General features: G+C 45.5%; 1 protein-coding gene across 4 annotated transcripts in view; it reads right to left on the bottom strand.

The window, feature by feature from the left end:
- LOC147705867 (protein MTSS 1-like) overlaps positions 1-25,181 on the bottom strand; it is a 377,494-nt gene that overhangs the window by 209,321 nt on the left and 142,992 nt on the right. For all 4 annotated transcript variants that reach the window (XM_086932312.1, XM_086932313.1, XM_086932314.1 and 1 more), the window contains exon 4: positions 2,164-2,238. In XM_086932312.1, coding sequence (XP_086788438.1) covers positions 2,164-2,238 — 75 coding nt within the window. The remainder of the gene's footprint in view (positions 1-2,163; positions 2,239-25,181) is intronic.

Raw genomic sequence — 25,181 nt, 5'->3', positions numbered from 1 at the left:
CAAATACCAACCCCCGCTCCCCAGCCGAGCCGCCCACGTTGCCACAAGGTACCCGGACCCCAGGAGCCCCACCGGCAGCCACCAACCACCGGAAGTAAGCCCACCAAAAAAACCCGCTAACCCCCTCCCGCAATCAGCGGCTGCAAGCAGGCCCCCCAGAACTCCCGGCCCCTTACCTGGCAATAATGGGCGTCTCTCCGTCGCAGCGCGCCGATCTCCCGCCGACTCTCTCCACAGCCGCCGAGCCTCGCCGCCGGGCTCCGGAACACCAGCGCCGCCTCCAAGCAGCTCCTCGCACTCCCTCGACAATCCAACGGGAGGTGCGAGCGCTGAAGGGACGAAGGGACAATTTAAATTACAAGTAAAATGGTAGGGGGTGGAAAAAGGAGTCGCCCGGCGAGGTCGTCAGCTGGGGTGGCAGAGGGCAAAGAGAGACAGAAGCCAGGGTTCCTGACCCTAAATAGGGCAAAGGTCTCCGCCCCCCGCCCCCCCAGCCGGACATACGTGCGCCTGACCCGGAAGTACTTGGGCGACCGAGTGCCGTATTGGGCGACCGGTCGCCCCTGATCACGTGACCGGGGGCGTGGCCCGGGGGGCCCGGGTCCTAAGGGCGCGCTTCATGATATTCGCGCTTGGCATTCTTCTCAGTAAAATCACTAATGTCCCGCTTAAGGGCCACTGTACGGAATGCGACATGGGTGTTCATCATGCGATTCATAAAACCGTCACAATGTTACGTGTTTGCTGCATCTGTTGCCGTGGTTACGGTATTGCAGTGCAACACTGGGTGATGCAGAGAGCGGCTGACAATCCACCTGGCAGGAAGGCGCCAGCCTACTCCTGTGTTTATGAATGAGAACCACTCGCGCACACCGCGCCCAGGTTTATGAATGAAACGCTGGATTCATTGATACTGCACACACGGCTGCTGGCCCCCAGCACGGTGGTTCACCCCTCTCCATATGATTTTTCATCTCCCGGTTGAGTTTTGTTTTTCGCATGAAAATAAGTCATTTTCCTGCTTTTTACAAGCCGGGGCTGCATTTGGTAATCAGACACAAGCCTTCGGTCACGATACTGCAAGTCGGTATTTTGCTGCAAAAGAAGGGTTCAGTGCTTGGAGAGAATGAGTCAGGCACTCACAGCCACACCAGAATGCAATCACACCTATCAAACAAACTGAAAAACCATGCCGCCTTCTTACTAGGATTAAGCTACACAGCACAAACCTGAAAAGCCAAGACAAAATATAAACTGTGTTTTACACGTCGAGCCAGACGTAACCAAGTCTATGTTATCACGTTAAACAGATGCGCTGGCAGCAGGCTCCGCATTGCCAATCGAAGGAGCACTTTTGTTTTGTAAAACCTACACCGAGAGCCCCTTAAAGACAAATGAACGAATCTAGTTTCAATAAAAGAAAAAAAAAGTACATCATTATAGAAATCATACCGTGAAACAGACGCATATTTGTGCTATTTCCCTGGGTCCGAGGGCTCCCACTGGTGCGCAAGTCTATACATGGATGGGTTGAATACTGTACCCTTATGCCACATGGGCCAGGAAGGATCTCCGATCTAGAACCGGATGCAGAAAATTCTGAGAAATCCACCACTACAACCACTGAATGGGTCTAGCAACGGGTAGCTGAAGCGCAGGAACACCCAGGGATTGAAGGTTAGGCAGTAAAAGCTGGGAAACACACAACTGTATTCAGTACTTGAATAGTAAACCATTGCCTCACAGGTGGCCATGTTTATTTTCTTGGAGATAGCATTCTCAGCCGAGACTTTACATTAGGGTTAGATTATCTGTATTTAGGACTCAAGTGGAAATTTGGAGGACAAGAGACAAAATGTAGCATCTATATAGGTGGCAGGCAACAAACGGACCACATTTCAAAGCACCTACAATTTACCAAATGGTATAAGAGTTGGGACAGCGAAAATAAATAGTTGGGTCTCTGACTGCTGCAACTGGTGCTGAAATGGAGTAACTAGATGGACCCAGGGTTTCTGCTCTTTTCAATCATAAAAATATTAGCAGAGACCCACATAGATTTTTAAAACAAATATAGATTTTCATACAATAAACAGAACCATTAGATTGGCAGAAGTAAACAACAGCAATAGCAGCACATTTGAAATAAGCATGCGGTCTTACCTTTTCTCACTTTTTTCTGAAGCTTAATTGTATCAGAAGACTTTTTCTTTATTTCTGCACGGGCCTTTTTATAGTCTGAAAATAAAAATGCAATTACATTTATTTGCAAAATGGCCAAAATAGGAAGGATTCTATTTAATATATTTTTAAGCATGAAAGTACTGGAATAAACTGTTACTTCAATTAATTCATATACATTCCAATTTGATTAGTACAGAAGTCATACAAAAAAACAGCATGTGGATTAAAATAGCAATTACCGAAAAGAAGGCAAACCAGCTCACATTTCTATATTTAAATTCAAATGAAACTGCATTGTGGTCAGCATCATAGCTTTAAAACAAGGCTGTTCAGTTTTTGCTCAGCACACCATTTCCATGCTGGACTCATTGAAGACAATATTGGATCGTGAATATCATTCAATAAAATGCATTCCCTCAAGGACTGATAGAGGGAATTGTGGCAAGACATGAGACACAAATTCCACGCAGCTTATACCACCATGGCACAATCTACCCCTACTGAGTCATGCTATTCCATCTCTGTCAATTCTAACTTTGTAGAACTTCCAAATTTACCAGCAAATATTCTCTGTGACATTTCAAGCAGGGAACGGATCTTAAATATTTTCAACTCCTCTAATTATGCTCGTTTACAACTAAGAATGAAAAGTTTATATGTACATTTTTCATCCCAATATTTACCTACAAAATGTTGCCATTAATTGCTTATTCAACTTTCTGGTATTATTGGGAAGAATTTGAACTTCTTTCTTGGTATCACCCATGGGTATTTCAGTAGATTAACCTAGAATTCAGCATTACTGCCTTTCTTGAAGGACTCAAACATCTCTGACCATTGATCTTCATGCATCTAGGGGCCGGAGTCAATGAATCAAAATAAAGAGAAGGGCGACAAAATATGGGCAAATAACTATCAGGAAGATAAACAAGCTCACTGCCTGCTTCGTGTCCCTGTCAATGGGCCTAGAATGCATGAAAAACAGCGATCAGCGCCTGCATGCTAAGCATTGTGCCTGCATGAACAATCTGAGGATTTCCAAACCGGCTGCTAATATGCAATACAAGTGGGACCCAGTCCTCTGCCAAATTTGCAATTACTCCACGAATGGGCAGAACTAGGTTCACACCCAACCTTCTTGTGCTAATTATACGTCCATAAGGGCTTTAAATTATCACGAGACCCCAGTTTATCACTGGGTCTAAATGCTGTGCTAAAGATCCACTTCTGACAAAGCGTAATCCCAGAAATTTAAGGGGCTATACCTTGTGCACCGTGTCTTAAAGAGTTCAATACAACCAGAAAGCTTGAAATGGAACAATTTTCACTAAAACGCAGCCAGGCAATTAGTTTTTATTTTAGTTACTACTGACCACTCTTCAAAGACAATGAAGAAAGCATCGCAAAAGATTCACCGGTAGGATCATCCAAGTACATTCTTCACTAGGTGCTAAGTGGGACATTTGATAAAATCAGAATTGCCAGGCTCTCCGCCCAGGAATTTGGCAAACGACAAATGTCCCATAAATAATCTTTCCTGGACAACTAGCAAATGCCTTCATGATTGCAAAAACAGTGTCTTTAATGGAATCTTATGAAAATCAACCATTCACACATCCATTCAAGACTCAGATATAAACAGCAGCTGACGACGGTGTAAAATAAGCGGTAATATACCTGCCCCATCTCTATTCACAAAAGCAGTTTTATTTGGCTACGATTTATTGGATAACTTATGTTTTTCCAACACAGACTTAAAATGTTAAATACTAAACTTTCCTGCAATATAAATTATCCAGACTGATGAAATAAGACCATTCTTAGCCATCAGACCTCCGATTTCATGGACTGTTAACCCTTTTGTTGACCATCAAAAGAACATCTTGAATGTTGATAATCAAGCCCCTGCCTAAAATGACTCAAATGAGAGATACACTTCAAGCAGTGTGTGCCATAACAAGTACCAGAGGACAAAGTCCAACAGATTCTGGATGGGTCAATCAACTGAAATTCATAGTTAATCAAACGAGCATTGGCAAAGCCAACAGGTCTCAGCAATCAGAGCTATCAGCGTTGTTGATGTCAATGTAGTTTAGCCAGCTGTACCCAGTGCGTCAAACCACACAGTGCACAGCAATTGTGCAATGTGACTGTGCTGAGCCGTGTAAACAGTAATGTATGCAGAAAGGTATTGCTCTGGCTTGCACAGTTTTGAAAGGGGGTGAAAGAGTGTGTCTGTAGGGTGAATACAGACAGTTTGGTGAACACTGCTTTAGATGTTTATTACAGAGAATGACTCCCATTAACGTCAATGAGAAAGTTTGGTATATTGGAAAAGTTAAGATTTCAACGCCATAAGGAGGCTGAATTGAGAGGTGTGAAGTCAGCCAATGCTACGCAGACAGCCTCACAGCGTTCACTAGAACAAATGTCCACAGCTAGGGAAGGAAGTAAATGATCATCTTGAGTTAGTGAGAATGACCTTCTTCAAGAGGCTCAACAGGTTTCCCATAAGTAACAAAGTGCTCTTCTTCGGCATCACAGTCCTGCACCACTATCTTTACCCAAGTAAAGGAAGAAAATGGGGACAAACTACAGTCAAAATATGTTCACAACAATGCTGACTTATCTAGTTACTGCAGCGCACTGGAACTCCGCTTGACAGCACCAACCCGACCCTTAAAGTATCAGAGTACTTTACATGAGCACCCGTTGCATTATAGACTGACACATTCATTTTTAGGCACAGAGAGATTGAGTGATTAGCCCAGAATCACAGGATGTCAAGCCACCTGCCGAGACTCGAACTGGGTTCCCCAGCTTCAAAGTCTGCAGCTCTTGCTGCAACGCCACATCCTCTCTACTGTTGTAAGACTGACATACTTAGTACAGTAGAGCAGAAAAGAAAAATATTTTTGAATTTTATAAAGCAAGCGACTACCAATGTGCCACAGAGAATTGTATATACAGCAATATGTATAGTGACATTATCACCTCAGACGTGGAGCGCCGCGCAGAAGGGAGCATCGTATTAATCAAAATGCTTTGAAGAAGTCTTTAGGAGGGGGCGGTCCTGCCAGCAGACGAAGCGAGTAAAAACACAAGCACTCATGTGGTGTGCTCAAAAAACAAAGAAGAAAGTCGCTCCAAAAACAGAAGCAGTGGATGGGCACAAGTACTTGGTCCATACTCTTGAGGAGGGCCAAACACAGGAAGAGGCATGACGCATTAATGGTATGGACAAAAGAAAGACACAAGCGCGACGTTGGAGGGAACAAATGGTTAGCCTATGGGCGGGCTGAAGCCCACTGAATTCTAAACGTGTCTCTTCGAGACAGCTCATGAGCAGTCAAGCCGAGACCTAAAAAACATCCCTTAGTAGGAACCAGCATTTTCTTTTTTATCCATTGACATGATCTGCAGCAACACTGCTTTCTGAACCATCATTTACAGGGATTCCAAATCTTACTTGGGCAACCTGAACAGTAATTGTGCTTTGAGCATGTTAGTTGTAGGCTAGACATCTAAGTAAAGTCTATGTTTACCTTCCTCATGGGATGTCCATTTCACAACACAAGGTCATTAAACCTTTAACCAATGGTCAGTGTTCTTACAATGAAAATATATAATTAACAGAAAATACGTTGTTAAAGACATGATGTGCTAATTTGGTTGGTCTGTTTAAAGACTGACCACCATTCACTTAGCCCAGCAATTCCAAACCATCAACTACGAAGTAAGAGGAAGTGAATACATTGCAATCAGCTTTATATCTACATTGTAATTCACCACCCTGCCCATATGGGAGTTAAAGTCCCCTTAAGTACAATAGTATAAAAAGGGATGGCACACATTTGAATGATTCTAGGTTCCAACGCAGAAACATTTCTTTAAGTCAGGAGCTAGTTATGCAATTCAAAATATTAGAAACAATAATCTAACTACAAGCTACTGATCAGTAAGCATAAAAAAAAATCGCATCCAAAAAATTTGGCGCAACCTATTTCTACAAATCTTGCCCAAGTTTACAATAAAAATTATCCAAAGATGAATATCAATTTTCAAGAAAGCGCTTTGTATCAACGTTCTATAAATTAAGTGTCTAAATCAATTACATTTCTACACTAATTGGCCACATTGTTGGAAAAAATATTAAGAGGTAGAGGTTTTAATCACAAACTACGGTGAAATTTATTATGAGGAGAACAATGTGGTTCACCCGATCCCTCCTGAAACGTTGCCACTTTGTTATTCACTCGTTTTCATATCATTCTATTACTCAAACAATGGTCTACTTGTGGGGAGTCTGAAGAGACCTCTTATTGAGATTTTCCAAATAAATAGACTCTGTATCCGTCAAGAGTTTAGCTGTATCACTGGAATTAAAATCAATTTAGAGTTCATAATTATATTTACAAGTATTTCTCCCCGTTTCAATTCTTTACTAGCCAACAGTTTCCACAAGAGAAACCTATAACTGAATACTTTAACACCCCCCAGTAAATAAACTGCATCACGTTTAAAGACCATATTATTTATTTAAAACTGGGTGACTTAACACTAGGCAGTTCAGGAACTCGTCCGCTTAAGGGTCAACATCTCTTTGAATCAGAAACAAGTTTTTATTATCCTATTCACCAATGCATAAATTAGTTAAGATTAATGTGCATGTAAATCACACACTTACCAAATCAGGTAACATACACATGTAAACCAATTTAACATCAATGCTTTTTTTTAGGGGGGGGGGGGGGGGAAACCTTTATTGTAGCATTCAATAAAAATACAAGCATGGGCCTACAACCGCAGGGGCCGGCCGCTAAACAAAATTAAGACCGCCTATATCACAGTACGACACAGCTCATCAGCCGACAACCCTGAGGTCCGGCAGCGACTCAGGATAAAACTTGTATTAGAATGCACAACTGAGTCCCAGGATGAGACAAAGGTTCCATTTTATATTATTTAAGAAAGGATCAGATGCCATACAATCAAACAGAAAAATACGGGGGACAGGGCAAGAGACAGGATATGCACATAATAACCGCTATAATGGAACATTGGCCCCAAAGCATATGGATCGGTGCAAACAATACAATATACATTCAATGTTGAGCGCCAGTTCTCAGGGCCTGCCCACCCGGGAATCAGGATATCACAAAAGCATAAGCACTAAATATAAGTATACAATAAGAATCCGAATGAATCGTCAGCTATACTGATCCTTTAAGGAAGAGAAAGGGAAGGGAGGAAAAGGCCATAGAAATAAAAAAAGGCAAAATAAAAAACCCCTTTCCAGCCCCCCACCCTGCACCCCTGCAAATGGCTACAGCCTAACCCCACTAGCAGCGTGCCTGTCGCCCCTAATAACTAAAACCCTAAAAGTAGGAAAAAGAATGGAGGAGGGCTTATCCGTTTGGGCTCCCAGCCCCTTTAGTCCCCCCGCCAGAAACAGACACCCCCTATCACTAAAAGACCAAAGTATGACAACACTTATAGAAGAAATTAGGGGTCACCATGATACACCGCCCAGCCTCTTAGATCAAACAGTTGCAGGTCGAACACCCGTAACTCCCGACCTGGTTGATCTTAACCTTGGCCCTTCCGAACCAGCACACAAATCCCCCCGAGCGAGACCCAAAGGCACACAAAGGAGTAATAAAGGAGAAGGGAGTCATCAAGAATAAATATATGGCGACTCATAGGCAGTGAGTCCACAAAAACTTCAGACACAGGAGAACTCTCCCTCCTAGATGGAAAATCCCAATGTATCTTGCCCAGGAGTCGTAAGGTCACCAAGAAAGGAGAGGACGACCACAAAATGAATGGAAATTCACGAAAAGTTTCCGGGAGGGGAACGTCTTTCGGTACCTCCAAAGTCGATAGTGGTTGAAGGATCGGCAATACACTGACAACCTCGGGAACACCGTCCTCCAGGGCACCATCCGATGGTTTCAATACTTGCTTCCTCACAGGGTTCTCGCACGGAGTCAAAATGGCCGCGGTTTGAATGGCTGCAGATTGCTGTTCCGACAGTAAGGCTGGGTCCGGTTCCACCAGGAGCATCTCAGATAGGCGCGTGTCCATCTCAGATAGGCGCGTGTCCAATTTGCTCAATAAGACATCCACATGTGAATGGAACGCCCACATTTCTGCCAGTATTGACCTCAGCGATGGCTCAAGCACCGTTTGATCCAAAGTCTCACGCCCGACACCAATCACAATCACCTCCCTGGGTGAATCTGGCATCCTCGGGGGGGACAAACAGGATCCCGAACGTGCAGATGCGGAGGGTGACCAGTCTTTATTCACAGCCACGGTCAACCCGGTTAAGGCCGCAGGCCAGAGACCCCGACCCACCGAACTCCGTCGGGCCCAGTACCGGGTCCGCGGGACGGGGACCCCCACCCGCAGCCAACAGCAAGCAGAATCGCTCCTCCATCGATGCTGAGCAATAGAAACGATTGCCGCCAAATTCTGGCTTAAACAAAGCCTACACTCCGATTGACCGCACCCAGCCTGGGTCTCCCGGCCGATGTTGTTGCACTGCAACCCGGCTGTGAAAATACTCGAGGCCCTGGCTTCACCGCTGGAATAGGCCACAATCTTCAACTCGATGGAACTTCGTCAAACCAACCGATAAAAGTTTCCGGATTTCACCATCGGAGTGCGGAGAGGTTCATGCACACAGAGGCTAGGCGTAAAATCAGGATAATTTACAGGATATTGTGGCGGGATACGGAGGTCGTCGGAGCCGGGAGCCTAAGCAGCCATCTTGTTTGCTGACGTAGCTCCTCCCTGAACATCAATGCTTTTAAACTTAAGTTTTCTACCTGTATTATTTTTTTTACTTGCTGGACTGTGCAACTATTTTTGTATGTAACTGTCAGACTTACGCTTCTCACTTTAAAGGGATTTTTCCATTTTGATTGTTGATCTTACTACAGTTTAAATACTTTCCAAAATGAGCAAAATTTGGATCATGACATGATTCCCACATATGAATATTGTTTACACTACACAATAGTGTGCTACACATGTTCAATAACAACCTTGTATCCCCAAGTCAGGAAAATCAAATAAAATGGCTGCAGAAACTAGTCAATTGTGACTCTCAGTTATTCGGTATATGTGACTTACCTTACACCCAAGAGCAGAACTGAATTTTAGTTCTGTGAGCAAGCCTCACCAAAGCGTTTTAGACATCTGGACTGAAAGGCGTAAAACTGTAATTTGAATTCTCTACCTAATGGCAGCAATTTACAATTATGTCGAACTTTAATAAAGCATTCCAAGTCAACCGTGCCTAATGAACCAAAATGTGGAACTGGCATACTTGTCACAATGTTTCACTAATAAGTGAGCTGTTTGTTTATCATTCAAGTGCAAAATAGGAAAAAGTTCTCGCAAAGAGGCAGAGCCATTATAGTCGATGATGCAACATTTTCTTGAGACTGTAGGGAATGCTCTTCTCCTGAGCTCGCATATGGAATCAGTCAGGAAACACACATCTCTCAAGTTCTAGGATCGACATCCAGTGATATGAGAACCAGACATATGTGTACCTAGCACACAACCCCAACAACTATGCCACGAAGTAGCTGGAGCACAATTCCCCCCCCCCCCCCCCCCCATGCACCTGGGGCACTGTGTTTTGTTGTTGGGGGTGACTGGGGAATGGAGGAAAAGATGACCCTGGTATTGGTACCTGTCTGCGGAGGTCTACAACCATCAAGCAAAATATGGCGAGTCTGCATCAAATAGCTATTTTTCCACCTACGCCAGAGGAGGAGTAAACAAGCATTTTCCTACCAAAGACTGGGAAAGGGTAAACGAACCAAAGAGCCATCAAAAACACTCAGCTGTGGAGCCAGTCCAAACCAGTCCTCCCTTGTGCTTAACCTCTTTGCGAGTGGAAATCCTAGTAGGAGCTGAACTACTGGCCCCTGTATCACACCAACACCTACAGATCTATTTGCAAATAAAACAAAAAAACTGAAATGTTTAGCAATGCGTTTTAATATCAATGCTATTATGATTATAGCCGATGCCAACAGCTGTCCACCATTTAATCTATCGTAGTTTGAAAAAATGAACACGCAGCCTCTCCGTAACTTACACACTCACTGCTCTCAGCCTTCAGACTGCAAAAAATGGTACTGTGTGCAGAGGCCTCTGGGAGCTTTTGTGCACATATTGGCAGCAAAACCTTAATTGTCTCCAGAACTTTCTCTATTTCATTATTTAATTCATGTCTCCTTTGCCTTTCTTACAACCCCTAGCAGGTGTAGAGGACAGCTCATAGTTACCTGGGCACATTACGCCTACAGGGGTAACTCTCAACCAACGGGGTTTTTACTCTTTCAAGGGTACCACCACATTAAAGTATCTGTTCTGACAACCCGCAGACAGTTTTAAGGCTTTGCACGCACTTTGTTATCCTCCACATAGGACTCATTCACCAACATGCACCAAACGGCAGTTCTCAAAAGATCTCCGAAAAAGTGACCCTTTGGGGGACCCATAGGGCATTGCAGTGCCGGCCTGACGAGGAGCAGCTGCCCGATGATAAACCATGACATCCGTCGGGTGTGTGAGGGCAACAAGAGACAAGACTTGTTCTTCCCCACCGAGTCCCAGACCTAGGATACTTCCTTTTCCTCTTTTTTCCTCTCTCTCTGGAGTGGGGTAGTGACTGCTTGCACTACTCACCTTTAATTAATTAATTAATTGTGTGCTTATATAGCGCTGGACTCACTCCCGAAGGGGTACCTCCGCGCTTCGACCGCTGCGAAACCCTTCCTGGCTTCCCTGAGAGATGGTCCCTTAATGGGTATCTCCAGGGTGAGACCAGGCATCCCCGGCGGTCTGGTGGGGCCGTTAGTGAAGATGAGGCAAGCTAGTGCCCAGAGTTGCCGAGTGTGATCGCTGATCAGAGTGGGCACCGAGGCGAGAGAATTATCGAGTCCGCTGACCCTGGTCCAGAAACCTGCCGCGTCGGGAATCGAACCCTGGTCCGGGCCGTCCTCTGCTCTCGGGTCTGCCGCCTCTAACCAGTGAGCCACACTACTTCACCTTGGAACAGTGTCCCCCTTTTGTTGACTTCATGGTTAGTTTGGAGCACGGGCACTGTACCATTAACTAGCTCCTGGTCCCCCCCCCATCTTTTTTTGACAAATTCCATCTTGGCCTTATCCAACAAGATAGCCGAGGGAGCTCCAATACCAAATTCATGGAAGGCAGTCGAGGTGATCCCTGTGTACAAGAAAGGTGATAGACCTTTACCTGGCAACTATAGACCCATCAGTCTTATAGATTGTCTTCGAAAGGTGTTTGCTCATGCAGTCCTTGCAAAGCTACAGGACTTGATTAGCGAGCACAACATTCTGACTCCCTATCAAGCAGGCTTTAGACAAAAAACAAGCACCAGGCCTTTCGTTTTCTTCCTTTGTCGTGGAAGACTGTGGCTATTGGTCGGGGGAGCCTTTATGTAGCCTTTATAGGTCTAAAGACCGCATTTGATCTTGTCCCAGGAAATAAGCTCTGGAAGGTCGTAAATAGATGCGAGTCTTCCCATGGAGATTCTATCATTAATTATTTGCTTAACTGCAGATAACTTTGCGAGGGCCCGATGGGGCTCCCAGGCCAACAAACCAACCCAATAAAAGTTAATAGGGGGGTTCACCAGGGTTGTGAACTGGCACCTGCACTCTTCTCCCTCTTCGTGAATGGCATTGTCCAATTTCGTTCTGAAGTCCCAGCAGACACCCCTACTCTGGGGGGAGGGGAAGGGGGTTACCAGTGGTAATATTATAATTCACTGATGATACCCTGTTAGTATCTAAAACCCTTGGGGGACTTCAGATGCTATTAAATCGCCTCAAAGCCTTCTGCAATTTTCGAGGACTAGGGGTTAACACTGCAAAGAAGAAACTTCTATTGCTTAACCCCCATACATTTTTTAGAAGTAAACTTTCACTAGGAGGGGTTTCACTTGAAAGGGTGAGTACCTTTGAATATCTGGGTATCACCCTCTCTGAAGATTTGTCTTGGAAGCCCCACATAGGCAAGCTGTCCCTAAAGCGTAGGTAAATAGCAGTGGCCTTGATAAAAGAAGAGGGCACTTCCTTCAGAAAACCTGTGGCAGCCCCACTTCAGATTTACGATTCTAAAGCAGTAGGCTCAGCTCTTTATGGAGTTGAATTTTGGGGCTTCAAAGGAATGGATGCCCTTGTGAATTCTGAGAATATTTTTTAAAGGTCTCTGGTTTTGTTACCCCAGTGTACGCCCCTCCACCAGTTAAGGCTGGACTTGGGTAGGACTCCTATTGTAGAGAACGCTAAGTTACGCCCCTTACTATTTTGGTTACGCATCAGGTTCACTCCAGAGTTGCTTCCGTATGCTGCTGCCCTTAAGGAAGTTCGCGTACTTGATCACTTTAAGAAGACAGGTTGGATTAGTAAAGTTAATTCCCTGCTGTCCGAAATAGGGCTATTTGGATATAAAGGACCCTACATTGCTCCCCAGCAAGGATTTAGTTAAGAAGCAGTACTGGGATTGGGTAATGCAGGCAACACTTTCAAACTCATCCCGGGGGCGCTTAACTATGGAGTTCATGGATTTTAAACTTACCAGTTCATACAAACAATATTTAGATACTATTATGATACCCCAGGACAGGAAACATTTTATGCAGTTCTGGTTTGGCTCAGTTGTTCTGAACTCTTTTAGGTGTTCTTCTTTGCAGAAGCCTTCTACATTTTCCCCATTGTGCCCCACTGCCCTTCTGCAACAGAGTCAATCGCCCATGTATTCTTTGTTTATCCGAGGTTCTCATGTCCAAGAGCTACATGGCTTAAACTGTTCTGTAAGCTAATGGGTACACGCATTAGTGGTGACGCTCTCTGCATCCTTAAATCGGATTCCAGCCCAGCGATTGTCTACTCAGTTGCAAAGCTTTTGGGCTGTATGTGGACAATCAGAAGGAATCTTATGAAAGAGTAAGTTTGATGCATATTTTAATTCTCAAGTTCTTGATTTTTAAATAGGTTCACGAAACTTAATGCGAGTACCATAAAAGTTTTGAGTGTAATGCATTGTATGACCAAAGTCAACATAGAGGACCATGATGTCCATCTTAGGGAAGGCATAGGTTTTTGTTGCTCTGGTCTACATTGTGCTTAAAATCATTAATTTATTATCTAATGAATTTTAGATGATGGATTGATTGCTACATTTTATATTTGGCTATTATTGTACCTTGTTTGTGTTTTAAGTTTTTGTGTGAACTATATTGTATTCACACTTTTATGGTCTTGAGACCGAAATAAAGTTTTATGATGATGATGCTTTGTAAAAATGAACCATAAATACAAGTTTGAGGAGCATTTATATAAAGGCACAAATATTACCTTAACTGCAGACAATGCCCTTCCCTCCATTATAATGAGGTAGTGTAATCTGGCAGCCAAAGGGTTTGTGCTGCAGGGGGGTGGGCCTACTTGTCCCAAAGACAAAATAAACTTGAAAACTTGCTGCTCTTAACCCCAATGTGTCCTGGGTGTCGGGTTATAGGAATTCCACAGCCCTGCATCTTGTGACAACTTCCAGCTATGTGTGATATATAGCAACCACAGAGGGCATTTGTCTGTTTATTGTCAAGATGCCTGAACTCTTCCTACATGTCCACGGAAAAAACAGTCTGGCATCTGGTTTCCACTCTCTGTTCCCGCCACAAGCACATCTACTTGAACAAAGGGACAACCTTCTCTAGTGTGATCGGCATTTGTCCACCAAAGGCAGCTTCTACTTTGAAGCTCTCCTTTAGACCAACACGCTGTGTTGCTTTCTGCAAGGGGGAGGTAACTCTTCCTTCTGTGACAGGCCTCTATCATCCTAAGTTTGGGAGTCATTTAGAACACTCCCCAGGAGGGCAGAAGGCTGTCTGGTGGCAGCAACTGCGAGAGGCCACTGGATAAAGTGGGAAACAAAGTGGCAACTTTCTAAAAGTTGCTTTTCCTTAAAAGTGACATTAAATTCTACATGGGCATCAAGTTGAGTTTAGTGCCGTGGTTAATTTGATACCTTTAAGTACTCATTTTAGTAGTCCCTTTCAGAAGTTAGCAGGACTGAGGTGTCAGCCTGTAACTCTATAGTAGTCATTGAGGCTACTAGCTTTTCCACTTTAAAACAACACTATGGAAGTTTTACTGTTAAGACATTCTAAAGTACAAGTCCCACTTTAAAATATACTGCTTCCTTGCCTTAAGGCTTGATAGGCTTTCCTTAGTGAAGGCATATATATTGTTAACACCTTGCCTGCGGCGCCGATTCTTCCCCGGTGCTGAACATTCCTTTCGCGTGTGTGGTTGTGGCGGAACCATTCCGTCATCTGCACAGCCCAACCGTGAGGCATGACGGAATGGTTCCGTCACAAGCATCGAAGGGGTTAAGAGAAGCGGGGCTTTGCGTTTGGTGTAAATGGCAAAGTCAAACTAGCAGTTGTAAACCGCTCTTCCAGGCTGCAGTAGTAGGCTGGGAGCCATTTTATTTCTTTTTGAGTGTTTTATAGCTCTGGCAAGACCCAAAGGTTTCAGAGCACTTTACATATTATGTGAGTACGTTTACTCGAAATACAGGTGGTTATTCATATAGGACAGAATAGTTTTCCCACAATATTGTAAAGAAAGTACAGAAAATACAGAATAGAGGTAGTGTTAAAATAGTCACAAAAAGTATATAACGAAACATCATTTATGTGATCTAGTGTTTTAGACCGAATAGAGGCTGAATGGTAAAACAACTGCCTCTGCAGGTCTAGTCAAAGAGGGTAGGGTCTAAGGGAACGTGGATCCACCTATGCTAATTGAGGAGGTAGTGTTAAGTACTAGAGCTTTGAGGTCTCATTTGAAAAAGGTTTTTGTACCTCGTCTCAACCAGGGATGCACAGCCGGTGCCAGTGCCAGTGCCACAGCCCCAGCCATAGGTGGATTCTCTAACTTACATGCTCTGGGTACCTTTGGTACCATATACAATAAGTAAGTCAACTTATGCCAATTGGGGGTAGCCAATTCACCATACATTTTGTAAGGGGTTAGAACGCTGGCACGGAAGCAGGTCTCAGAGTTGAAAAACCAACAGCATTAGTCCAAAAGTTTGGGGGTGATCATTAAAAAATAAGCATTTCCTTGCAGTATTTCATTGTTTAACTGCTCCAATAAGGTGTTCATATTTTGAAGCATAACCTTGAACCATATCAACAGTGAAACTATAGAATTCGATAAACAATACCATTGCAATATGATGTCCGGTACGATGTTTAATTTTATTATTTTATTGCAAGCATGTGCCCATCAAATTCAGGTGGCAGTCTGTTTTCTTTTTTGTACTTTTATTCTTTTCTTTTAACTTACAAATGTTTGTGTGTCTGTTTATTTATGGATTGTGTGGTGGATGAATGCAAGAATGAGTCAATGGGTGGATGAATGAATGCATGAGTTCATGAATGAGTGCCAAAGTGCATGTATGCGGTACAAAAGGGGGTGGTGATGGACGGAGCATCTGAATCAATCAAACACTCACACCCAGTCAAAAGATCTGGGTTTAATCCATCACCGTTCTTTAGCCCACTCTGCCCCCCAGTTCAGACATGGCTATATGCAAATCAGTCTGACCCGGTGCCTCATGGGAACAGTCCAGCCCGAACTGCCAAGCCATGTCTTCCCTGGACCGGAAACAAGCTTCCGAGGACCGGTTTCTGGCATTCCAGCCGTCTTCAGCCCGGCTTGCTTGAATCCAGTGGCAAGGTGAGCAAGGGACTCACGTGCAAAGCAGCACACAGGTCGTATTGAGAGTTGAAACAGCATATAGGAGAGAAAGCTAGCAGCAAACACATGCACTCTTAAGGAGTACTGCATAAAAAAGAAACAAGCATTGGCATAGCCAATAGGTCTCACTTTTGGGACCTTATAAGTATTTAGTTATGCAGCACAATTTCCTTGGTTCAACATCATCAACTGTTACATGGCTAAACACTTATTAGGTCCCAAAGGCGGGACCTATTGGCTATGCCAATGCTTGTTTTTCGTTATAGGTGCTATATAAAACTAAGCTCCCATAAAAGCAGGCAAGTGGATCCCTAGAGGGGGCAGGCTGAGGATGGCACTCACAGACACCGGTGTCCCCTGTCACTATCATGGGGGGAGCAGAGGAGATGTGGACACCAGTGCGACATTACTAAAGGCTAAGAGCAGCTGCTGTTGTCTTGTTCGATTAGATTGTGGGAGCTGGGAAGGTGGAGACAGACAAATCTACTGGGGGGTATGAAAAAGTCACCAAACTGTAAGAAACCCCTGGGGGAAGGGGGCAGCTGGACAGTGTGGGGCTTAGAGCTCCAGTGTAGCACAGACAGATGTCTACACAGTCCACTTCTTGGTTTTTTTCTGAAGAAAATACGGCTTCCATTATTTATTTCACTGCAGATTTCATACTTTATAAAGACACTTCTCCAAGTATTCCATCCAGGCAGAGGGAATATGCATATGCAGCAGACAGGAGGGGCACCCAAAAGCGAGGATGCGGCAGCATAGGACAGCAACACTGCTGCATTACACCATTGTCATAGTGGCAGCTCAGCTAGGAGATAGATATTGGTAAAGAAATGAAAGACGAACAGAAAATAGAGCTTAATGAAGGCGGGAGAAAGAGCAATAGGGGCGCGAGGGAGACTGTAAATGAAGGACAGTCAACGACAGAGAAAGGGAAAAATAAGCAGAAGGTGAGACTGAAAGGAAAGAAACGAGGAAGTGTGAACGGGGATGAACATGCACTGTAAAGCTAGAACCGAGAGAAAGGGGTGGAAGAGCCAAGAAGCGGAATGCTAATTGCATTAAAGTAGCATTTTATACCCCTTGCAAGGCGCCAAAGAGAATTACTGTTTGTTTATTTCTGTCCTGATACAAAGATTAGGAAAAAGAGCCCGGGAAGTCGGCAAGGCCCGTCTCTGCAAACAGCAGTAAAGCATGCGATGCGTTAGGCAGATAATAATCTCAAGGTCAGTTTATTGCTGCTGCAGTTGTCGTCCTTTGTTGCAGTCAGTACATACATTTTAAAAAATCCGATTATCTTTAACTGCAAAAGCACCAGTACGATCTACTCTTTAAATCGCGTCATTCATCATTTTAAAACGTAAATGCCTCAATGAATAAACCAAAGTGCATTTTAAACAACTCCCAGCATTTATACCATATTTACGGTGCAGAGAAGAGAGGTAAAAGAAACTTTGGTTTCTACTAACAAACAACTGCGCGCGAAATCACTTAATGAGCCATGACGGCTGAAGGCTTAATGAGATAGGAGGCAGATGGCGGCTGGCGCGTTCACGCGCACATGCACGCAAGCTTTAGGCCACGAAAAGCTTGTGGGTAGCAATTTTTTTTACTCCCTACTAAAAGTCGAGCAGCAGCGCATGCGCTGCTCTAGGCTCGACCCAAAAAGTAGTACCTTAAATGTGAGCAGGGAAGGACAAAAGTCAGACAAATAAAAGGACTGCAAAGAGGCTATGCTCTAAGGGAGTGAATAACACAAGAAAGGGAAGGCAAACTATCAAATAAGCAAGCAACAAATGATAGTGACACTGAAGCCAACCAATGGTAAGCACTGTAAGCTCAAAACAGAACTTTTGCAACCAGACAGCTTGCGGAATTTGGTAAACATCACCTAAAACTTAGTTGATTAGATAAATATCTGATCTGCAGAGATCATCGTTTTTTTTTATAATTCATTTGTGGCCTCTGGCAAGCAATGTCTGTATACGCATCATTACTATGGGGGTGATCCTTTCTTAACTGAGTGCCAGCATCAACTCGGGGTCATTGCTTGAATAGACACCCCACAAAATGAAAACGAGGTTGAAGAAGAAGTTGCAAGACGAGGAAGGGTGACGAAAGGCAGCGAGTCAAAAGGGAAGGTTGAGAGTCTCGCCTTAACAGGTGCAGTGAATGTGAACAGAGAATGGGCAAACTGATCAAGGAGATGAAAAACACAAGAGGAAAGCAAACTGTGAGAGTAAGAGGAGAGGGGCAGTTCTGATCTGTGCCACCAGGCAAAACAGACCTCTACGTTTCTTTTCATGTAAAGGACATTCACAAAGATGGATTTCACATCTTGGTATGTCAGTGGTAATAAAATAGGAGTGAGTGGATTGATGTAAACATTTAATAAGAACCAGTTTATACTGGTCGTTTTTTTCTTACAGAGATTCATCATAACCCACTTGCATTAAACGTTTCCACAAACGCAACAAATCGTAGATTACAAGACAAAAGAGATTGTTGCCAGAATGCTGTGTTTTTATCATGGTAACAGTGAGTCAGAGAACTGGTGGATTCTACAACACTACTCATGTAATATTATTAAGTGAAAACAGGAAAAACGCACTGCTAATTAGTAAATGTCTAAAGCAAGGATGTATAAACTGGTTCAATATGCAAAACGGGCGTGAACAGGGCCAGACTGGCCATAGCGGGCACTGGGCAATCCCCCGGTGCGCCGCACCGGTAGGGGCCGGTTTTGGGCCCCTGGGGGCCGTTTTTGTTACAGGGCCGTTTTTGCAGCATAGCTGCAAAATCGGCCCTGTAACAAAATCGGCCGAAAACCGGCCCTGGCAAAGAGCTCGGCGGCTAGGGTGACCAACCGTCCGTAAATTTCACGGACCGTCCGTAATTGGGACCTCACGTCCGTTGTCCGTGAGGATCCCTTTTACGGACGCATTTTGTCCGTAATTTTGCCCATCACAGGGAGCAGCGCTGCTTCCCTGTGAGAGGCCTCACCCGCCCCCTGATGAGGCCGCCTCGCACTCTTCCTGAAGCACAAGAGCAGCCCCACCCGCCCATTGTCATTCTGTATGCGGGTAATTGGCACATACAGAATGTCAATGGGGCAGTCTGGGGTGTCATAGCATGTTGCGGCCTCCTCCTGCCTCAGTGTACAGCAGGGCAATCTGTTAGAAAATAGGTAAAACGCCAATGCTGCAACATGAAAAACAGTTTATTTAATAAAGCCCGAAAAACAAGTTAAAAAGAACAGGTTATCGTTCTTTCACTGTCTGGCCATTTTAGAACTGAAGTATTTTCAATATAATATTCAACAAAGCCATGGTTGCTGCTATTTTAATTTTAAGGAACTAGCAACCATTGACAAAGCCAATAGTCCTGGCTTGTTGTTGGTGTAATAATACTTGCTGTATTATGTATATATATGAATGCAATGACAGAAATGACATAATACCAGTCAGGCACAACACTATGCTAAGCGCAGATTTGTAGCCTAGGTGTTTTAAATCATGCTCTTAATTACATTAAACACCCCCTTTGAAGAGACCCACCAGTTTTTTCACACCACTTAAAGCCCTGGAAACAACACCATGTCACAGTCACCTTTGGCACTGTGCATCATGCATGACTCATGACTTCTGCGTTTTCAGTCTGCCTATGTGGAGGGGCATAGTGAATTCTCCCCCACCGCAGCCACCCTGTGCTTTAGGAACTACAGCAAGGTGAAGTTCTTGATGGGCCTCTTCTGTCTGCAACTCTACAGAAAAAGGCTCAGCTCATGTGAAAAGGAGGGTGAGTAAATAAGTGAAGGAATGCGTGAATGGCTGGATGGATGACTGAAAGGAAGAATGGATGAATGAAAGGGGGAATGGATAGATAATGAAAGAAAGGATGAGTGAATGAGTGGAGGTATGGATGAGAGAAAAGGTAAATAGATGGATGTATGGGTGGAAGGGTAGATGGATGGGTAAAAGGGTGGATGGGTGTGTGAAAGGATGGATGGATGAGTGAAAGGGTGGATGGATGGATGAGTGAAAGGGTAGATGATGGGTGAGTGAATGGGTGGATAGATAAATTGACTCACTCCTCGCTCCCAAGCCGAGTGGTCGCTCCCCTGCTGCTGTTGTGGTATCGTTTTGCTGCGCATATCATACACTCTGTACTCTGACTGTTATTTCTGCCTACTGTGTGCTCTGATTGCCACCTGCTTGCTTAATTTACCGCGCTGCCCATTCACATAGTGTAATTGCCGATCTGCATTGTGAAATTGACAACGTTACCTTGCTGCAGACTGTTTAGATCATTTCGCCGCTTTGCTCATTAACTTTTGGTCTTGCTAGCGCGACTCTGTGCATAAATAGCATTTTACCCCAAGCCCTCTTGCCGGTCTGACCCCTCCGCCTCCATCTTGTTGTTATTGTCGTCCTCCTTAGCCCGCCCCGCCTCCCAGCTGAACCGCCCTCGCCCCTCCCCCTCCACTCTCCATATATGACAGTAGTTCCCGCGCGCAGCGTTCACGCGCAGCGATCGCGCCCAATCCGCGCCGAAGGTGCGCCAAAGGTAAGCCCGTCTACGCCCGTCCGCGCCTGGACCGCGCCCAGCGCCAGACCCCCTGCCCCTCGCGCTGCCCAGCCCCCCCGCGTCACCTACGATGCCGCCACCCTCCTAGCCCTCAACCCCGGCCGCGATCCCAACTGCGTCCAAGCCGCCCCTGGACACACGCATGGACCTTTCTCCTGCTTCTCCTGTAAATTCAGCGGCACCCTCAACATCTCCGCTACGACCACACCACGGATTCCCGACCCCAACCACCTAGAATGCATCCTTCTCAACACCCGATCGGTGTACAGGCACGCCATTGACCTCTGGAACCTTCTAGACACCATATCTCCTGACGTCGCCTTCCTAACGGAAACATGGATGAACGCCTCCTCCGCCCCTGACATCGCCATCGCTATCCCTGAAGACTATAAGATCACACGCAAGGACCGCACCGACCATACAGGAGGTGGAATCGCTATCGTCCATAAGAAATCCATCCGCGTTTCCACCAACTCCGACGCCAACCTCGATAACTCCGAACACCTTCACTTCCAGATCCACATCGACCCCAAGACAACTCTTAGAGGCACCCTCCTCTACAGACCACCAGGACCCCGCGCAAAATTCAGTGAAGACATCACGGACTTCATCACCCCACACGCGCTCCCCTCCAAAGACTACATCCTCCTAGGAGACCTCAACTTCCACCTCGAAAAGCTCAACGACCGCAACACCGCCACCCTCTTGGACAACTTCGCCAACCTCGGACTTAAACAACTGGTCACTTCCCCCACCCACATCGCAGGTCACACACTCGACCCTATCTTCACCTCCAGCAACCATGTCTCCTTCAGCCACACTACGGAGCTCCTCTGGACTGACCACAGCTGCGTTCACTTCGCCTACAACAAACCAAAACCCATCAACCACCACCAACCAACTCTACAAAGAAACTGGAACAAAATCACCATCGACCAGATCTCCTCATCGCTCCTTCTAAACCCCCCAGCCCTCTCTTCTAATGCCAACGAAGCCGCCTCCAACCTCACCCTTTGGCTATCCAACACCGCCGACACCTTAGCACCACTGAAAAAACGCCATCACAAACTTGGCAACAAGAAGGCCTCATGGTTCAACGATGACCTCAAGAAATCCAAGAAACTGTGCCGCTCCCTTGAAAAGACCTGGAAGAAAGACCCATCCACCAGCAACAAGGATGCCTTCAAAAGCGCCATTCGTACTCACCACCAACTGATCCGAAAAGCCAAGAAAACATCATTCAAGGATCGACTTGACAACAACGCCCACAACAGCAAGGAACTATTCAACATCGTCAAGGAATTTTCCAACCCCTCGGCCAACTCCAACCACATCACCCCCTCTCAAACCCTCTGCGACTCCCTAGCCTCTTTCTTCCACAACAAGATTGTTGACATCCACAACAGCTTCGACAACCAACCCGGAAGCCAACCCACCCTACCATCTGCAGACCATCTTCCCCCCGCTAACACCCTTAACGCCTGGAACCCAATCTCCACCGAGGACACCATCCGCCTGATGAACTCCATCCACTCTGGATCCCCCACAGACCCATGCCCTCACCACATCTTCAACAAAGCAGACTCCGTCATAGCTCCGCACCTCCGAGACGTCATCAACTGCTCCTTCAACTCCGCCACCTTCCCGGATGACTGGAAACACGCTGAACTCACCGCCCTTCTGAAAAAACCAACAGCAGACCCCACCGAACTCAAAAACTACCGCCCCATCTCGCTTCTTCCATTCCCGGCCAAAGTCATCGAGAAAGCAGTCAACAACCAGCTCGCCGCCTTCCTCGAAGCCAACAAATCCCTCGACCCCTCACAATCTGGCTTCCGAGCAAAACACAGCACTGAGACCGCCCTCATCGCAGCAACAGACGACATTCGAACTCTACTGGACAATGGAGACACAGTCGCCCTCATCCTCCTTGACCTCTCTGCAGCATTCGACACAGTCTGCCACAGCACCCTTTTACAACGCCTCAACAACATCGGAATCCAAGGAAAAGCACTTGATTGGATCACCTCGTTCCTCAATGGAAGAACCCAGAGAGTCCGCCTCCCACCATTCAAGTCCGAGGCCTCTGAAATCATCTGCGGCGTACCACAAGGATCCTCACTCAGCCCCACCCTCTTCAACGTTTACATGAGCCCCCTTGCGGCCATCGCTCGCCAACACAATCTCAACATCATCTCCTACGCGGATGACACTCAACTTATCCTTTCTCTCACCAGGGACCCCAGCACCGCCAAAACTAACCTACACGAAGGAATGAAAGAAGTCGCAGAATGGATGAAACAAAGCCGTCTGAAACTGAACTCAGACAAAACAGAAGTCCTCATCTTAGGCACATCCCCCTCGGCTTGGGATGACTCCTGGTGGCCGGAAGCCCTCGGAAAAGCACCCATCCCGACAGACCACGCACGGAACCTAGGCGTCATCCTAGATTCTTCACTCTCAATGAACAAACAAGTCAGCGCCGTATCCTCCTCCTGCTTTAACATTCTTCGCATGCTCAGAAAAACATTTCGCTGGATCCCCTCCGAAACAAGGAAAACAGTCACTCATGCTCTGGTCACGAGCCGACTGGATTACGGAAACACCCTCTACGCAGGCACCACCGCTAAACTCCAGAAGAAACTCCAACGAATCCAAAACGCATCAGCCAGGCTCATATTAGACATCCCACGCAACGAACACATCTCTGGTCACCTGAGAGACCTCCACTGGCTACCCGTCAATAAGAGGATCACTTTCCGACTGCTTACCCACGCACACAAATCACTCTACGACATCGGACCAGATTGCCTCAACTCTCGGCTATCCTTCTACACCCCCGCCCGCCAACTTCGCTCTTCCAGCCAAGCCTTCGCCACTGTACCTCGCATCAACAAGACCACCATTGGAGGCAGATCCTTTTCATACCTGGCTGCCAAAACATGGAACTCACTCCCCGCTTACCTTCGCCTCACCCAGAACCACCTAGCGTTCAGAAAGCAGCTTAAAACGTGGATATTTGACAAATAATCCTCCCCCCCTTTCCTAAGCGCCTTGAAACCCTCTGGGTATGTAGTGCGCTATACAAATTTCATGACTTGACTTGACTTGAATTGATAAGAGAAAGGGTGAATGGATGGATGGATGAGTGAAAGGGTGGATGTAAGGATTGATGAGTGAGTGAAAGGGGGTAGTTGGACAAAAGGATGGATAGATGATTGAAGTGAAAGGGTGGATGGATGAGAGAACGGACGGATGGATGAGTAATAGGATCAATGGATGGATTCATGAATGGATAAGTAGATGGGTGAGTGGATGGGTGGATAAGTGAAAGGGGGATGGAGAGAGAAAGGGAAGATGAATGACTGAAAGGGTGAATGGGTGGAAGGATAAGTGACTGGGTGGACAGATGAGTAAGAGAATGGGTGGATGGATGGATGAGCAAGTGAATGGATGGCTGGATGGGTAAAAGGGTAAATGGCTGGATGGGTGAGTGAATAGATGGATGGGTGGAAGAGTGGATGGATGACTGCACGGGTGGATGGGGTGAAAGGGTGGGTAGATGAATAATGGATTGATGAGTGAAAGGGTGGATGGAGGGATGGATGAGTGAAATGATGGATGGAAGGATATACGGTGGATAGGTTTGCAAATGGTTGAATATGTTTGGATATAGATGGGCACACAGATGGAAGGACAGAATGAATGGTGGAAGACTGAATGATGGATGAAAGAATGATTACACCTTGTAGCACCCATTATCTTAAGTAACATTTCCTATACATTGATTTTCATGTTAATATGAGTCATTGTCTCTATATAATGTGTGTGTGATTTAACACACTCCGACACCCTGTGCTACATACTTGGGATGAGTAACACTATAAAAGAAATTAAATACACATGAGAGACCGTCTAAGTGAAGATGAAGGGCACCATTGGAGGGTGGTAGCAAGGCCGGACCGGGCATCGGATGTTTCCCTAGGAGGTTGAAAAGGGGGTGAAGGGTGGTTTTGTTACTGGGGACTGGCACTGCAAAGTTCCTTGTATATCCAGTAGTTTTTAATTAACAATAAAAGCGGACTCACTTATATTCAGGTGTGGTTCACCATTGTCTGGTGACTAATGTACCTGCTGGAGCGAGATGCAAATTTTGAATCGTCTAAGGTAGCAAGCTGCAGCCAAACTGAAAAAAAGTGAAGTGCCTGATTGTCTCAACCTAATATAAACTTTAGACTTGTACTTAGGTGGTTGTTTTTATGTACTTACTTATATACTATTGCACAACCACCACTGACTTGTCTGTTAAACGTACATTTTGTCCCGAAGTTTTGTCCTGAATTTTTGTCCTGAATTTAGTCCCTTTGTCCTGAATTTTTACACTCACCATCCTGAATTTGCACCTACGTCAGTTGGACACCCTATTGGCGGCACCTCCAACCTCCCCGAGTGGGGAGGGGGCGGCCGAACACTATGCCAGGGCCAGTTGTGGTTCCCAGTCCGGCCCTGGGCGTGAAGTACACCTTCAAAAACACACAAAAATACAAAAGAAAACAGTAACTACAAACAAGCACTTACAAAACG

This window comes from Lissotriton vulgaris, chromosome 7 (genome assembly GCF_964263255.1).
Source record: "Lissotriton vulgaris chromosome 7, aLisVul1.2, whole genome shotgun sequence".
NCBI classification, from domain to species: domain Eukaryota; kingdom Metazoa; phylum Chordata; class Amphibia; order Caudata; family Salamandridae; genus Lissotriton; species Lissotriton vulgaris.
This window is presented reverse-complemented; position numbering and strand designations above follow the sequence as displayed.